This window comes from Arachis ipaensis, chromosome B8, assembly GCF_059453495.1.
Source record: "Arachis ipaensis isolate K30076 ecotype BB chromosome B8, ASM5945349v1, whole genome shotgun sequence".
NCBI classification, from domain to species: domain Eukaryota; kingdom Viridiplantae; phylum Streptophyta; class Magnoliopsida; order Fabales; family Fabaceae; genus Arachis; species Arachis ipaensis.
In genome coordinates this window covers 132,393,794-132,411,333 of record NC_142443.1, presented here as the reverse complement: position 1 = coordinate 132,411,333, position 17,540 = coordinate 132,393,794, and the positions used below count along the sequence as shown (strand labels likewise).

Below are 17,540 nucleotides of genomic sequence, written 5' to 3'. Positions count from 1 at the left end.
GGCCGACTTCGAGGTTAGTTGTGTTCTGTTTGTTTAATCTAAGTATGTGGCCATTGTTAGGGTAATCCTGAAGAGACAGAATGTAGTTAAATGGTTTAGGGATAGATCTCTAGGAGGAATTTAGAACTCTATTTGCTTGTGCAAGGTTGTTATGACATAATTATTAGTTTGGAACTCTGTTTTACTTGTGTTAGGTTGTTAGTATTTATAACGTTCTAGTTAGGGTTTGCTTAGTATGGAATATGTAATTTAGAGACATGTGTAGCCTAGAAACAATGAAACATCGAAGTATGTGCTTAAGTAGAAGTAGCTATAAGTTAGAAAGAAATATTTGCGTAACTTCTAATGTGCTGTGTATCATGTTAAGCTGATCTAACTACTAAATCAAAAAAACCAATATCTGGCTGAATGTTTTTTAAGCATGAATTTTTTTTTATTCTTCAGAGGCCTCGCCTTCTACTGCCTCGGCGAGTGAGTCATACCCTTCCTCTACCCGACGCCATCGTCCCGTATCTGGTTAAGGCCGGATTCGGTGACACGGTGCCCCTCAGGGACTTCACTTTTGACGATTCCCTGATTTCCGGCACTTGTGGAGTAATGGCGTCCAGAGACGCACACGTTTCATCTCCCGTGGGGTGAGATCACTATCACCTTGTAGGATGTGGCGTACCACCTAGACCTACGCGCGCACAGTAACCCCGTTGGGGGTGCCTCCGTGACTTCGATAGGTGGTACGGCACTGAGACGTGGGCGTTGGTGGAGCAGTTGCCAGGCTTCCGATGGCAGGAGAATTTAAATCGGTAAATATTTTTTAAATTATTTATTTTGGTAATTATTATATTCATTTTATTTATTAAAATAAAAAATCATACATATTTTGCAGATATCAAAGGAGAGTGTTGGGTTATTTTTTGTTATTTTAAATTATTTACTATTTATTAGAGAAATTTGTGCATTCGAATTTTCTACTAATTTATTATTATTTATTTTAAACTAGTTTTTATATGTTTTTACTTTACAATAAAACAACATATAAATATTTATTAATGAGTTTAAATATTACTAGATTATTTAATTTGATATTAAATATATATGTTTAGCTTATTAAAAAAATTAAATTAATAAAAATAATTAATAATTATATTAAAATTGATATACTTAATATCAAATTAAACAAATATTTTAAACGTATAATATATTATTTTTTTATTAATTAAATTATTATAATTTAAATTAATTTTAATAAAACAACTTAAAATTATATTGACACGATTTATTGCATTTGTTTAATTCTAAACTTTTTTTTTATTTTGGTCAGAAGGGGCTTTAACTTAAATTCTGCTCTTCAGTATAGTAGCAAGAATCTCGATTTAACTCTTAAAATTTTCTAATATTAGAATTTTAAATGAGTTTATCAATTTTACAAAATTTCTACTAAGTCTGACGATTTTACGATTTAAATCTTATTAAAATTTTACGTTTTATATTTTTAATTTACTTTTTCAATTTTACGTAAAATCTCGATTTTCTCTACCTTGCTCTTCAGGCAGGTGATCTGAAACTTCCTCCTTCGGAACCGTAACAGTAAGCACCCCGTTCTCCATGGAAGCTTTCACCTGCTCCAACTTAGCATTCTCCGGCAGCCTAAACCGTCTCAGGCTTCGCTCAATGCGGTGCCACATGTCACCCTTATCCTCCTTCTCCTTGCTCCTCTCACCGCTAATCTGAAGCACCCTGCCCTCCTTGATCTCTGCAATTGTAACTTTATCAATGTTCATCATAAACCCTGATGAGACCGTCGCAGGAGCTTGATTTATTTTCGTGGACCACGGAACCCTCAACGTTGACCTTGTACCACCCATCCTTCAGCACCGAACTTGTCGCTTGATAAGCGGTATTTTCTTTTTTGAAAATCAACTCATTCCTCTTCCTCCAAACCTAATCCTAATAGTATATAAGTTGTTGACTTCAAATATTCGTTAATATTGATAAAAAAAAGTATTTGCTCTCTAATTTTTCATCTAAACAAATAACAAGCAATTAAGTTTTTACTTTTTTAATTGTTTGGATTTTTTAGCATCAATTATTATTGCGTCATTTCCTTTTATTTTTGAAACTTTTGTGCTCTTTCGTTGTGAGTTATCGTGGAGTTCTTTAATAATTGCTTGTGGACATGTAGGAAAATATTATTATTTATTTATCTTCTATGATAAGTAACATCTAGGTAATTGCACAAGGCTAGTTCTAGAAATGAGATGTTTCTATATGAAAATTTCACAGAAAAGGTTCCAGGCTTCCCTAATCATGATGAAGGATAAACATGAACCTTTTAACACAATTGATCAATCTTTTACGCGGTGATCACTAATTAGTTGTTTGTTATAGGAAGAACCCATGACACGATCAAAATGTGTAGGAACAAAGCTTTGAAGTTGTCGATTCTGCTCCGAAATTGTGTGCGCTGTTCTGCAGTCTTGCAAGTCAAGCAATGCCATGCCCAAACTATTCTCCAAGGATTGCTTCCGCATCTCACTCTTCAGACAGATCTCTTGCTAGCCTACTGTAGATTGTGCCTTCTCCGCCATGCTCGGAAGGTGTTCGGCACAATGCCCATAAGAAACATGCATTCATGGAACATCATGATTGCCTCCTACATTGAGAATTCCTTGTATTCCAATGCTTTAGCTATTTTTCGTGAGTTCAAGAGTTGCAATCTTGTTCCAGATCATTATACGTTGCCTCAACTTTTTAAGGCTTGTGTAGGAGTAGGTGATGCTTGTTTTGGTAAGGTGTGTCACGGTTGGGTGATAAAGCTTGGCTATGAGGGGTATGTTGTTGTGGCTAGTTCTGTGCTCGAGTTTTATGCGAAATTTGGGTTGATAACCGAGGCATACTCGGTGTATTCCATGATGCTTTGTAGGGACTTTGTGGCTTGGAATTTGATGATTTCCGGCTTTTTAAGGGCTGGCTTGTATTTGCGTGTTATCGATTGTTTCAGAGAAATGCTGCTTACAAATGGGGGGAAGATGGATTCCATGTCTGTTCCTAGCATTTTAATTGCTTGTGGGAGGGAAGGAGACTTAATGAAAGGGAAAGAAGTTCATGGGTACGTCTTTAAGAACTGCGAGTTTGATGTGGATACTCCCATTGGTAACACCTTAATTGATATGTATGGGAAGTGTGGATGCTTAAATGATTCAGAGAAGGTTTTCAAGACAATGCGCAGCGTGAACGTGGTTACGTGGACTACCATGATATCATGTTATGGTATGCACGGAAATGGGGAGGAAGCGCTCTTTCTATTTCGAAAGATGGTTAATGGGGGAATTACACCAAATTCTGTCACACTTACAGCAGTGTTAGCCAGTTGTAGCCACTCTGGTCTGATAGACCAAGGAAAGAAAATTTTCAATTCAATTAGTTCCAGTTATGGATTGCAGCCAAGTGCTGAACACTATGCATGTATGGTGGATCTTTTCGGCCGCGCTGGGTATCTTGTTGAAGCACTTGAGTTGTTGAGGAGCATGAAATCGTTAGGAACGGGAAGCGTCTGGGGTGCGCTTCTTGCTGGTTGTGTAATGCACAAGAATGTTGAGATTGCAGAAATTGCAGCTCATCATCTTTTCCAATTAGAACCAAATAATGCTAGTAACTACATAGCCCTATGTGGCATCTATCAGTCTCATGGTATGCTTGATGGAATTGCAACTGTTAGAGAAAGAATGAGAGAACAAGGTTTGATTAAAACCCCTGGTTGTAGCTGGATCAGTATTGGAGGAAGGGCTCATAAATTCTATCAAGGTGATTTGTCTCAACCATTGTCTCATTTGATTGAAAGAATAACACATCAAATTAGCAACACTCAGTTATTGGATGATGATTTTGGTAGTGTGACACATGATGATACCTGCATGATGGCTTTGTAGATCTTTAAAGCTAGTTTATTTACAAACTTATAGCATGTAATTTATACATGATGAATTTTTCAACACGTTTTGTGGAACATAATTATATTCGGCTTACTTTATAGCTAAGAAACATTTACTTTGAATGTAGTTGACATTTAGTTTTACAGAGTTTTCTTTTTCCTCTTCCCTATATTTCTTTCATGACTTTATTATACACTCAACTTCTACCTTCATTCTTTAGCTTCTAATTAGTGTTCATAGCTTTTATGAAGATGAGTAGAGTTAATCCCATCTTCAAAAGGCCCCATGGTATTATTTATTCCATTTTTTCTACTAAAAATGTTGGTATGCTAGCATTGCTCCCTTCGAACAACAATGTCTTTTGGCCATAAATGCAGTGATCTTATTTTGAAGCTTCTCATTATATGTTGTGCAATATCATCAAAAGTCATAATAAGAAAAATAGAGAGTAAAGAATTATCATTGTAAACATGCTAATACATCTAGATTTTCTTTTCTTTGATTTTGGATGAATGTTAATACATTATGATACTTAAACCAAACTCCCCCCACCCCAAAAAAAAAACCCAAAAAAAAGAAGAGAGACAAACAAAACCAAGAGAAAAGAGTGAGGGGAAAGTTATAAAGGGAAGTGACAATATCAGATCTTCACTATTCAGCACTATCTTATATAATAAGTGAAGGGGGGAAAAAATATATAAGGTAAAAACAATTCCCTTCTTCATTTTGTTATCTACAAAGACAAGGAATCATGCAATGGCTCTATATTATTGTTCTTTCTGATTATTACTTGAACAGTTGCACTTTGCCCTTGTATCTGTGAGTATCTGCATTATCACAAAAAAAGTGAGTTAATATATTTTATTGAATGACTATATTTTGTTATTTCACTCTAAAATAAAAGGTCTGAAGGATAGTGGATATGTAAGCTTAAAATTTTTCTTAGGTTCTATGTTAAATTTCTTTGTACCTTGACTTGTTTCTGAAGGCCTTTGATATAATCAACTGCCAAATCCAACATATCTGCAGTACTTGTTTGCTGCCAAATTAAAGGGAAAGAAGCATGATATCATCAATCGAATTGCTTAATGAATTTTCAAATAAAATTAAATCAAGTAAAATAAAAAATCCATGTGCTATTAAGGTTACCTTGTCCGATTTTGGGAAAAGGTCTTGGAGTTTCTTGATTCTGGCACTTATTCTTGTTCTTCTTTCCTAAAAGTTTTAAATCGAATGACACATGAATTTGTTTAAAAAAAATTGTGATATTTAAATGTGATATTTATAGCAAGAATTATACTTAAAATTTATAATGACATAATAAGTGTTGAAACGGACTGCGAGAATTTGAGTATTATGAAAAAAAAAAATTCTAAAACTAAATTGTAATTCAAGTATGTAAGATTAAATTACCCTCTCTGCAATGCTTCTTGGGTGAGTGGCAAATCCTCTTTTGGCTCTAATCTTACATGGAGCAGATCCTTGAATTTGAAAAAGCTTTTCCATGCCACCAATCTTGGTAGAAGAACTAGGTAGACTTAAATGGTGGGTCAAACCAACCTTTTGATATCCAAAATCTACATCCTAATTTCTCATGGAAAAATAAATAAATAAATAAATAAACAATCATCAAAGCATTATTATTGTTATTGTTGTTGTCGTCGTCGTTAAAATACTCTAACTTTCTATTTGAGGAGTACTTCTGTATTATGAGCATTTAAAAGTATTCTTATCAATTGATTAAAAAATGTTATACTTGTCCTATATAAATAATTAAATATTATAATATTGTCACATATCAATTTTGAGGTCTAAATCACTATGTTTAAATAATGGAACTGATGAAATAAGTAAAATTTAACAAAATCTGAGCTATATATACCTGAGCTTCCATGGCATTTGAAGTGGAAAACATGATTTCACCATTGTTAGTGCCTCTTTTGGAGGAATTGAATTCAGAAGCATCCCAAAAGTCACCAGTGAATCTTGGCATATAACACTTAGTACTGCCATTATTATTATTATTATTACTATCATCATTCCTTATTATTAGGTTTCTATTTTCAACACAATTTGATTCCATGCCTTCATTTCCACTCTCAACAATTTTTGGCATGCGGCTTTTGGAGCAAGAGGATGATCTTGATGAGAAGTTCAAAGTGCATTGCAATCCACTACTACTTCTTGATGATGTTGTTGTACCTAAAATGGAAAAATACTAATTATTTATTTTGAACATTACAATGCCAAAAAAAGAAAACATATTTACCAATAGAAAGAATATTACTTTTCGTCTTTCTTTATAATTGGAAATGAAATTTTATTACTTGAAATTAGACCATCTCTTCCTAAATAAGAAGGGGACAAATATATATATTATTTGATCAATGTCATACGTACCATTAAGAGAAAGAACATTATGATAAAATATATAATATTTTTTTTTTGTAAAATAGTTATCAAAGTCATAAAAAGAAGAAAATTCATATAATTAGAAGATTCTCATTTTGATCCAAATTTTAGCACTTTGAAAAGCAAATTCTTCTGCTTTCTTTTTTAGAATTCGTTTCTAAGATTCCCTTTCCACCCCTCTTCTTTTTCTCCAAAAGCCAAAATTTCGAATAAAAATTAATTTCAGCTTGGATCAGAGAAATTTATTAATTTAATATAATTTCTTGATAAGAATTATTATTATTAAGTCAACTCTCTTTGCAAGAAGAATGTGATCTATCTTTGTATTCCAGACATGCAACTCCCAATTGCTTTCAAATTATACTGCTCAAAAAAGGAATCAGATTTGATTTCAATCTTTGGTCAGCTTTTTCTATATTAAATATTAATTCAACAGTTTTACAAATGTAATAAACATATGATACCGCTTCAACTAATAATAATTTAATATCACACAATTTTGATTCAAATTTAGGCCACACCACATTAACAATAACAAACTTTAGAGGAGAATGAGAAATCATAGTAAATTTCTTTTTTTTTTCTCTATCCATTTGTCCAAAAAATAAAGTATTTTTTATAATTTAAAAATTTATAATTGGTTTTTTAATAAGTAATTGACCTAATCTATCTTTGTTACTGGTCTAAGCAATTTCTTATCTATCATCATATCACTGTTTATAAGGACTGTTTAGGTCAATTATTTAGATGATTGAAAATCGACTAAAAATTTTTTAAATTGTAAAAAAATACTTTATCTTTTGGCAAATGGTCAACGACCGAAAAAAAAGTACGCTAATAAAAGTGAAATTATATTAAACAAGACAAGAGAAAAGCATATAATATAATACTTACCATTATTATCAATTGAATAATTGGAGAAAAAACCAGCTGGAGAACTCTTTTGCCTAACGAGATTGGAACCCATTTTATTTTGTGTGCCATTATCATTATTATTCTCTGAATCCATTGAGTTCGTTGCACCAAATAATGTTCCATCAAAACCATTATTACATGATGATGCCATTGCCAACCCTTGATGAATTTGATGGTAGTGCTGGTTGTTTTGGTAAATAACATGATTCTGAGACCCAAAAGAGTAATTACAATTGTTGTTGCCTTCTTCTCTCTTCAAATGCTCTGAAGAATTGTTCACAACACGTTTGTTTTTGTTGTTGGATGAGATCAACTTTTCCAATTCAGTTCTCAAGGCTTCTTCGTCGCCGCCACCGCCGCCGCCGCCGCCACCGCCGCCGCCGCCGTGGTGGATGTTATCCATAAGGCTTGTGAGCATTGAGCTTGGAGCAGACCGGTACCTTAATAATCCAGAATTAGTGTTGTTTGAATCCATTTCTTGAGAGTATTTTAGAGCATGACTATACACAACACTCATCTTTATATCTCTTCTTCACAATTACCTGAAAAAAAAATAGCCCAAAAGAGTAATTAAACAAAAGAACTTTTTTTTTTTGCTTTTCCCTACAATAAAATTTAGTTTTTTTTTTTTTTTTATAACTAAAGATAGAATGACTCAAATTCGCGACCTCTTATATGAATATGGAAAAACTATACTACTTGAGCTATAACTCGTTGGCACAATAAAATTTAGGTCGGAAATGTCCAAACATTAGATATAAATTAGTCTCAAAATTTCCCTTTTTTTTTTTTATAGTTCAAAACCTCACAAAATTTCAATTAAAAAGCGTAGAGACTCAAATACAAAAACTATAAAGTCATAATTGACACAAGACAAGATACACTAGAAACTAAAAAGATTAAAAACAAACAAATTGTGTTCAAACTTGTTGCAAGGGAAATGCAAATTCTGGCTTTAAACAACAAAATTCAAAGAACATAAAAACCTGCTAAAAAAAAGTTGTTAAGACATTATCATCATCATGAAAAACATTGTTTCAATTATTTCTGTGTAGCCTTTGTTTGGTACCATAAAAGCTCAAAAGGAACATAGAACTTGAGAGAAGAGACAATAAAGGAGCTTACATGCGTTCATTCAAATTTTGTTATATTCATGTGAGTTTGGAAACTGAAGCATATAGAAAAGAGAGAGCTTTGAAGAACAAATTAAAGTTGAGAATTTCGTGTTGCCATTGGAACATTGCATATTACATGTTTATATAATGTAGTGTGTTGTTCAATATAATAGCCCTTTATAACTTGCCAATATTACCAAAATACCCTTGCTTGCTGACATATGGTGGTCCATCATATAACTTTTTAATCTTCAGATTATCTTTATTTCCCGTTGACCAACCAAAACCAATGAAATGCCCAAACTTCTAAATCCGGCTTAAGGGATCTAAATCTGGCTTAAGGGATCTTAATATGTTTGCTTATCATAATCATAACTAATATAAAATACATTTAGCTAGGCTATTTTTTATGACTTATGCTATACAAATAATTAAGTTAGCTTTGGAATAAATAATTAGAAGAATGGAAAGTACAATAACTAATTTAATAAGATATGCTTGGCATAGAGGTTTTTTTTTTTCTTTGCTCCTACAGTCCCACTATATATTTTTTTATCATTTTATTAATTATTTAAATAATTTATTGTAGTTCATTTTTTTTTGTATATAAATGGTATTATAGTTCATTCTTTATTTGAACTATACCTTGCAGTATATGGGGATTAAATAATTAATAAGGATTTAATGATGGTGTGGGGAATAAAAAAGGCCAAAGTTATGGTTGGTGCTCTTTGGATTTCTGGAAGGGGCAATTTATCTTTTAGCTTTATTAGGTTCTTCCATTATATCCTACTAAATGTTTTCATTGTTTAGTTTAATAAAAATAATTATCATCAATTTTCTAAGCAATTATTAATTAATTATTAACATGGAAAAAAGGCACTTTTTGATAACGATTGTTGTCCTTAAACTTTAGCAATGACTTTTACTTGTTAAGAAGTGGTAATTGGTTGAAAACATGTTTTTTTAATTTTTTTTTGTTAGGAAGAGGTTTTCAGACCTAGGGAAATGGGGAGAGAGAGTACTAATCTCTAGTGATCTAAAACAACTGAGCAAACCCTAGTGATTGGTTGGAAAACATACAATTAATAAGGACCATTTTATATTTAGGGTATGCTAGGGTGGACCGGTGGAATCAGAAGAAAAGAAAAGGAATAAAATGAATTAAAGTTTTTCATAACTGAAATAATTCAGCAGTAATTTTACAATTAAAGATTTTTTTATATTCTTTTGTTAGTTTTTATATTTTTACTAAATTTTTGATTAAATTTGTATTGGCTGCTATTTTTTTAAAAAATAATATAATCTTAAAATATCCTATAGTTTATGCTAAATCAAACATAAAAATGAATCAAATAATATTTTATTTAAAAAAACAATTAATTAAAAAAAATTTATTTAATGCAAAGGCTCAATTATAAAACTTTTAAAATATAATAACTGATCATTGAATAATCAATCTTAAACTTTTGGTATATATATTTTTAAAAATTGCTTAATTAGAATATAGAGATGATTTTTTTTTTTTATTTTGTGTTTATCCCAACTGGACACTATTACATGAGCAGAAGAAAACTTACATGATTTTATATATATATATATATATATATATATATATATATATATATATATATTATGACATAGAAATAAATAAATAACCATATGACATTTATAGACAATAAAAAAATCTTAGATCTAAGTCTAGAAAAAATTAAATATTTTTTATGTTAAACTAAAATAAAAAATTAAGCTCAATATTTGATTCTTTAGAATCTTTAATATATAAAAATAGAGATAAATTTTAATCTCTTTTGTTTTTAAAATGACATAAAATTAAAAGTGTTACAATATTATGAGATATTCTTTTTCTTCTCTGAATAAATCTAAAACATTTACTGATCTGTAAATGTTCAATGAACAAAATATTATTTTCGATATATTTTTTCAGATATAAACAGTAATTGCACCACCAATAAAAGAAAAAAAACACTACAAAAAAAAAAACAAAATACACCACAGGATTATTGAAATTAAAAGAATAAGGAAAAAACCATGACCAAACTAGAAATGGATTATCGAAAGTTGGACTAGAGAGAAATAAAAATGATAGTTGTATAAAAAAAATTAGTCACTAATATATTTGTATATAAAAATATGTTTCGTTCAATTTATTTTTAATATGTATTTATATTTTAACATATATTTTATACTATTAGCTGATTTCGATAGCTGATTTTAGTATATATTTAACATGGTTGAAAAAAAAATATAATTTCAAAATAATGAAGAATATGTATGTTAGAAATTTTGAAATTTTAGACTTTAGGCGAAATTTAATTTATAGAGAGTAAAGGTATGATTTATTTAGAAATTCATAATTTTTTTTAGTTAAGTTCGATTTTGATCCCTAACGTAGAGACCGAAAATTTGTTTCGTCCCCAAGTTTTTTTTCAAACAAAATCGTCCCCGAAGTTCATACTTTTATTAAAATGGACCTTTTGCACCAAAAATAAAATTTAATGACAATTTTGCCCTTGCAATTTGTGTCCCTTAATTTTCACTCCCGCGAAGTGTACTCCTGCTCATCAAGAAACTCCTAATGTTCCTTAAAACACTTGAAAGTTGAAACGTTGGTGTGAAACCCTCATACGTAGGTGCGAAGAGAGTGTACTGAAAGGGTTGTCGCCATTTGGGGGTTTAAGCTTCAGAATTGGTGTGCTGTGACATTGGTGACTGATCTTCATCGCTGCAACAACAGATTGTCCAGGTACGATTACTTTCCATCCCTCTATCAATCATGTCAACTATTTACAACATCTTGGGGTTTGCCGTTCATCACCATGTTGCTCTTTTTGAGCATTTGGGGTTGAATGCAAGTTTTCGAGTCTGCTGCTATAGCTAGGGTTTTTATATATGTGTTTTAGTAATGTATTCTGTTGTATAACAGGGTTGAATGCGCAGAAGATGGTGTACATGAACATGAGGGTGCATCATGGGGTGCATTCGGATATGAAGAGGGGGTATTTAAGTACTTGAATGGTCAAAGTACAATTATCGAGGATATTGACGGCGATCGTTGGTCTGTGTTTGAGGCCTATGAAGAGCTAAGGCAGTTAGGGTACTTGCAGGCCAACATTGAAGCGTTGTGGTATAAAGATCCAAGCTTGGATGATTTGGAGACAAGCTTGAAGATGCTGAAGGGTGACGAAGACGCAATCAAAATGTGCAACATTGCTGGGTTAAGGGGCTTGGTAGAGTTGTATGTGGTCCACGATGTGGGCAATGCGGAGCCGTTTCCGAAAGTGGGTTACGTTGACGTTGGGGAGTTGCTGAAGAGGGGACAGATGATGGGCTTGTCTTGGTTGTTTTCAAAGGGCACGGGACTGAGGCAACAGAGGCAAGTGGGGAACCTAATAAGGGAACCGAGGGTGGAGATGAGGGGGATGAGTTTCGAGTAGATGGAAGTGGAACAAGTGATGAAGACAGTGAGGACCCCGAATATGTGCCATCTATGAGAAGGGGGCAGTGCAGGAGACGTTCACTTCACTAATAGTGAGGAGGAGTATGAGGGTGATAGTGGATTTGACAAGAATAATTCTAAGCCTAAGGAAGCTATTGCTGGAAAGGGAAAAGGGACTGGGATAAGTTAGTTTAGTGATGAGGATGGAGCAGATAGTGATGAGTTGGAGATAGACCATATGATTGGTGGAGATGAGGGGGATGATGATGATGCCGAGGATGATGCTGATGATGTATCAGATCGTGGGGGGTCAAAGATTTCCAATTCATAAACCTTTGAAGGATATGAGTAGCTATAGATGGGAGGTAGAAACACTTTATGCATCCAGACAAGAATTTAAAGAGACTGTGTTGGTTTATGTAGTTCATACGGCTAGGAGCATCAAATTTAAGAAGTGTGATTTGGTGAGGGTTAGAGCTGTTTGTCAAAAGGATTGCCCATTCTGGCTCTATGCACATAGGGTTGGGGATGAATCGACGTGGTAGTTAAGAAGCATGAACCTGCAACACACCTGCGTGCAAACACACAAGGTTGGCATACTGCACACTAAGTGGCTTGGAGCACAGTTTAAGAAGAAGGTAGAGTCTAATCCTAGAATTAAAATAAAGGAGTTACAAGCAAAGGCACACAAGAAATGGAATGTAACGATGACCAAGTCCATGGTAGCCAAATCAAAGCAAGAGGCACTAAGTCAAATTCAGGGTGCATTTAGGAAGCAGTATAAAAGGATTAATGATTACTGTGCTGAGCTTCTAAGGACAAATCCAGATTCATCGGTCAGCCTGAAAGTGATTAGGAGCCCAGATTTTGCCCCGGAGGTCCAGAACCCAGAATTGATGAATAATTGTGTATTCCAGAGATTGTATGTCTGCTTCGATGCATGCAAAAAGAGCTTCCAACATTGTAGACCCTTTATTATGCCAACAATTAAGAAGAAGTTAGAGAAAAAGGCAAAGTATGCTAGGGATTGGAGGCCATTTTGGTCAGCTGCTAGTAAGTATGAGGTGATGTGTGGGTTAGACAAATTTGTTGTGGATCTATCTGCTGGTAAGTGTTCTTGCAGGAGGTGGCAGATGAGCGGGCTACCCTGTCCTCATGCCATTAGCAGCATAACCTTCAAGGGGTTGGACTTGGAGCTTTTTGTGGATGACCATTACAAAAAGAATGCTTACCTAAGGTGCTACTAGGAAGTGATACATCCTCTGAACGGGCCAGATCTGTGGGAGAGATCCAAGTATGATGATATCATGCCACCACCATATAGGAGGCCAAGTCACCGGCCAGTTAAGAAGAGGAAGCGAGGACCTGGGGATGAGGATAATAGAAGCCAAACTCACCTCTCCCGTAGGGGTCAGACACAGAAATGCTCTAATTATGGTGCTTTAGGGCACAAGAAGTCAGGTTGCACAAAGCCTAAGAAGAAGGTATGTGGTTCACTGTTATAGGGTTCAGTTTGGTATATATTAAATTGTTCTAAAAATGTTACTAATGTTTTATTTTCCTCACAGGTCCAATATGCAACTCAACAAGCTGGCAAGGGTCCTAAGAGAGGTATTAAGGTTGCAAGCTCACAACCCCTTGGCCAAACAGTACAAAGAGGAAAACTTAGCAGAACTTCATGCTCTCAACCCAACTCTGCAACAACTCAGCCCAACCCAGCAACAACTCAGCCTAAGAAACCAGTAACCAGGCCCAGAAAATTAACAGCTAAGCCCATTGATCACTCAACTCAGCCCAAGAACTAGGCTAAAAAACCAGGGCCTGCACCACCTCAGTCCAACCCTAAAGCTCCTTTATCTCAACCATTGCCTAAGAAGAGTAGTGCAGCAGCATCCTCTACTAGCAACAAGGAGTCAGACAGTCAACCAACTGACAGAAAGAGGCATTTTTCTGTTATCCAGACTGGTGCACCTCATATCCCACTGCAGAAGCTGAAGCTAATGGCAAAATTGCCTCCTAGTGCATGGGACAATCTTTAGAAATCATTAGTTATGAACACTGTTGGTCTGTGTTTTTTTGTTATGGCTGTTTCACTAGGCCTCAAACAATGTTATCTTGTTATTTTGTTTTATGTGGTTAACTGGTTTCAACTTTGTTTATGAACACTATTGGTCTGTGTTTTTTTGTTTAAGTGACATCTTTAGTTCTGTAATTGGCCTTCTTGACTTATGGATTGTGTTATGAATGACTTAAATTGTCAATTTTTTAAGGTTCATTGGTCTGTGTTTTATGTCATTACCAAGTGCACATATATCTACTTTAGAGTATTGTAACACATATCTTCTGCTTTATGCTTGGAAATCAGCACAACACTTTCATTCATACATTCAAACATGTTCACAAAGGATACAGCACAAAAGATCATTGTAACATTAACAGTAACCCTATCAAATAACCAAAAGAACACAACAAAATCCTAAAATTCATGTTCTAATCATCTGAAATTTAAGTGCATTCTATATGGTTGCCTTAATTTGTGTGGATTATGCAGCAACAAATACAAAAACTCAATCCACCCGACTACCCCTAAAGTAGCTACAATCCTCAGCTTCCATTCGACATCCTTCAACCTTGTCTTCAAGGATGTAATTTTCTTCCTGCTTCTTGCAATTTCAGAATCCTGCTGCGCTCCTCCAGCTTCTGGGTCTGTCCACCTAAAGAAATCACAGGCATCCTGAACCTATCACAACCCAAGATTCCTAAGATGAAGGAAACCCAGATGGAGAAACTCAATCTCACAAAATAGAGCCCAACAAAATACCTCATAGTAGACGTAACCCCAAAATCGATAGTCTAGGTTGTCCTTCGTCGTTGAGGTTCGCAGAATTGGCCTCTCTCCATGCCCACATACCAACTCCTTCGCAGGTGATCGAATTCGACCTGATCTGGAACTCTAGGAAGCCATTGAAGCGGCGTTTCCATCCCTTACCTCCACTTCGTCGAACCCTAACGCAGCTTCCTTCCTCTGAGCCTTGGCAACAATACGATCCTCTCCTCTCTCTTCTACAACATTCCCTATTATTATTATTATTATTATTATTATTATTATTATTATTATTATTATTATTATTATTATTATTATTATTATTATTATTATTCGATTAACAAACAATAACAGATAATAACGAATTTAGGGGCATAATTGTCCACAGGACCATTTTAAAATAAGTATGAGCTTCGGAGACGATTTTGTTTGAAAAAAACTTGGGGACGAAACAAATTTTCGACCTCTACGCTAAGAACCAAAATTGAACTTAACCCTTTTTTTTCTATCTGAAAGTTAAAAGAGTCATGTAGAACTTTGAAAACTTCTACTCCCCTCCCTTCGAGTATGTGCTTCAATGAAAAACTGTGTTATGAATAAACTATTTCACACCATGACGTGGCAAGTTATAATCTATACGTGACAATTTTGAATACTATCAAAAATGGGAGCCTATATAATACAATATACATTAAAAATAGATAATTCACCTGGATAAAATAAATAAAATTTAAAAGTACGTAGATATCTTAAATTAGAATTTGTTATATATCTTATTTGGGTTATGCTATGTGTACACTAAAATTAGTCACCAAAATCAGTAATCAGTATAAAATACATATTGAAATATAAATACACATTAGAAATAAATTAAACCACATATGTATTTATACACAAATATATTGGTGGCTGATTTTGGTATATAAATAGCATTTTTCATCTTGTTTTGACTATTTCTATATAAATTGATTCGATTTATGCGAATCAAATTAACTTAATTTGATTTATATCGAAGATTTACTACTGATACAACATATACATAATAAATTGAATCAAATTAATTCGATTTACACATAAATAGTATAAATCGAGATAATTTGATTTGATATATATAAAAATATTTAGGACAGAAATATAACCAATTCTGATTTAACATATTTGCGTAATTTTAAACTCTATTTATTTTATCTAGGTGAATCACCCTTAAAAAATGATAGGCTCGATGCTTAGAATAAAATGAAAAGAAAATACAAAAAGTAATTATTTTATTCAAAAGATTATAAGTAATATGACTAAATTATTATTTTGGTCAAAAAAATCATTTTTCTATATAAACTGTATTTAAAAGAAAAAATGATATGTTAGCTCTAAAAATTGTTTTATTTGAAAAAATGTTTTACTTTTTTATAAATACTAAACAAACTATGCATTTATTTTTTCGCTTAGAAGATTTGAATAATTATTTAAAAATGTATAAAAAGACTAAGAAAAAAATAATCTCTATAAATTCATTTTTTCATTTTTTTTTAATTTTAGCTATATATTTGTATAAATAGAATTAGAATAAAATCCATTCACTGTAAAATCATGTAAGATAGAAAGATTTTTCTTTTAAGCAAAATTATTAAAAAAAAAAAACTTACGTTTAAATATAATATCTAAAATCTTTTACATATTTCATACATTCGTCGCACAAAAATAATCTTTAAAGGATCAAGACATTAGGTCGCCCTTATAAATTGTCAAAAACTAAATATTGTGGGAGATAAAGTAGTAATTTATCCTATATAATGTAATTATTTAGGTTTTTTCTTTAATTTCAAGATAACTTATAAATAAAAGTATTTTTAAAGAGATATCAAGAGGCGAGTTTCATTATTTGATGTTAAGAGACGGTAAAAAAAAATTAGATGTCCAAATTTAAAGAGAAAATAGCATTAACATAGAATTTTTACACTACAAAAAATATACTTAATACTGTTAGATTTATTGTTGGATTTAGTAGTGAATGTTATTGGTAGATTTAGGGGTGGATTTTTTTTTTTACGATTACGAGTAAAAATTCGTCCCGAGAGTAACTTATTGTCGGATGATCAAAATTTCATAAGCAAATCCGAAGGTAAATAAGTGCATGATAATTAATTTTATTATTAGTGTCAAATTTAGTGTCGGATTTTTCGTTGAAAATTTCTAATTGTAACACGAATTAGTGAAAACGCGATGCTTATGCAACGACCAACACCTTACGGTATGATATTTCTATCGGTAAATCTGACGGTAAATTTAGGATAAAATTCAAATGTAAAACCCCTCTCTTTACTTATGCAAATGCTCTCTCTCTTCCCTTTTTCTCTCTCGTCTCTCTCCCTCTCCTCCATTGAAGGTTATTGTGCCACCACCAGAGCTGCCGTTACTGCCACTTAGCCATGTCGTCATCAGAGATCAGTATGTTGTCCTCACTGCTAGTGGAGTTCTGTCCGTGAAAAGTTTTCGTCGTCATTGTTGGCGTTCCTTGCCATCGGAGGTCGTCACCGCATTGCCGTCACTACATACCACTGAGGTCTACTATGCCAAACGTAAGTTGTCCATTTTTTCTTTTGGTTGTTAGTTATATTAAACCTAGGATTTACTAAACTCTAACTCCACCATCATAAATTTCATTGTCGTCTCATATCACCACCACGCTTTCACCATCCTGCAGTCACCATCAGAGATAATTTTTCTATATTTTTTAAGAATTTTTTTTCGTTTATTTAAGATTTTATTAAGTATTTTATTAAATTTTGTTAATGAAATATGTGATTAGGATTTGTTACGTTAATTTAATTAGTGTATTAGAATTTAAATTAGATTAGGTAGGGTGTAATTTTGTAAGGTATCAGATT

At 32.9% G+C, this 17,540-nt stretch overlaps 2 protein-coding genes across 3 annotated transcripts; one reads left to right on the top strand and one right to left on the bottom strand.

The window, feature by feature from the left end:
* The first annotated feature begins 1,536 nt into the window (after nucleotides 1-1,536).
* On the top strand, nucleotides 1,537-4,075 carry LOC107613534 (putative pentatricopeptide repeat-containing protein At3g23330). Of its 2 annotated transcripts, none has more exons than XM_016315575.3 (3): nucleotides 1,537-1,752; nucleotides 1,808-1,894; nucleotides 2,417-4,075. In XM_016315575.3, the coding sequence occupies exon 3, from the start codon at nucleotides 2,607-2,609 to the stop codon at nucleotides 3,924-3,926; it is 1,320 nt and encodes a 439-aa protein (XP_016171061.2). In that variant the 5' UTR covers nucleotides 1,537-1,752; nucleotides 1,808-1,894; nucleotides 2,417-2,606; the 3' UTR covers nucleotides 3,927-4,075. The 2 variants fall into 2 exon arrangements, with proteins under 2 accessions (XP_016171061.2, XP_088353551.1); XM_088497425.1 differs by having other exon boundaries at nucleotides 2,386-4,075.
* A 287-nt stretch (nucleotides 4,076-4,362) lies between these two features.
* LOC107613535 (transcription factor bHLH130) lies at nucleotides 4,363-8,500 on the bottom strand. Its single transcript, XM_016315576.3, has 7 exons — nucleotides 8,382-8,500; nucleotides 7,236-7,798; nucleotides 5,812-6,131; nucleotides 5,343-5,513; nucleotides 5,079-5,144; nucleotides 4,900-4,968; nucleotides 4,363-4,756 (listed from the first exon to the last, which is right to left on the bottom strand). Exons 2-7 carry the CDS (start codon nucleotides 7,771-7,773, stop codon nucleotides 4,697-4,699), a joined length of 1,224 nt encoding a protein of 407 aa, XP_016171062.2. The 5' UTR covers nucleotides 7,774-7,798; nucleotides 8,382-8,500; the 3' UTR covers nucleotides 4,363-4,696.
* Between the last annotated feature and the right edge of the window lie 9,040 nt (nucleotides 8,501-17,540).

Bases quoted from the DNA above. Each gene is read 5' to 3' on its own strand.
- LOC107613535 (XM_016315576.3), bottom strand. From the start codon at position 7,773: ATGAGTGTTGTGTATAGTCATGCTCTAAAATACTCTCAAGAAATGGAT. The intron at 5,514-5,811 runs GTATATATAGCT...ATGAGAAATTAG, and splicing joins CAAATGCCATGGAAGCTCAG to GATGTAGATTTTGGATATCA. The intron at 5,145-5,342 runs GTAATTTAATCT...TAAAACTTTTAG, and splicing joins CAAGAAGCATTGCAGAGAGG to GAAAGAAGAACAAGAATAAG.
- LOC107613534 (XM_088497425.1), top strand. From the start codon at position 2,409: ATGTGTAGGAACAAAGCTTTGAAGTTGTCGATTCTGCTCCGAAATTGT.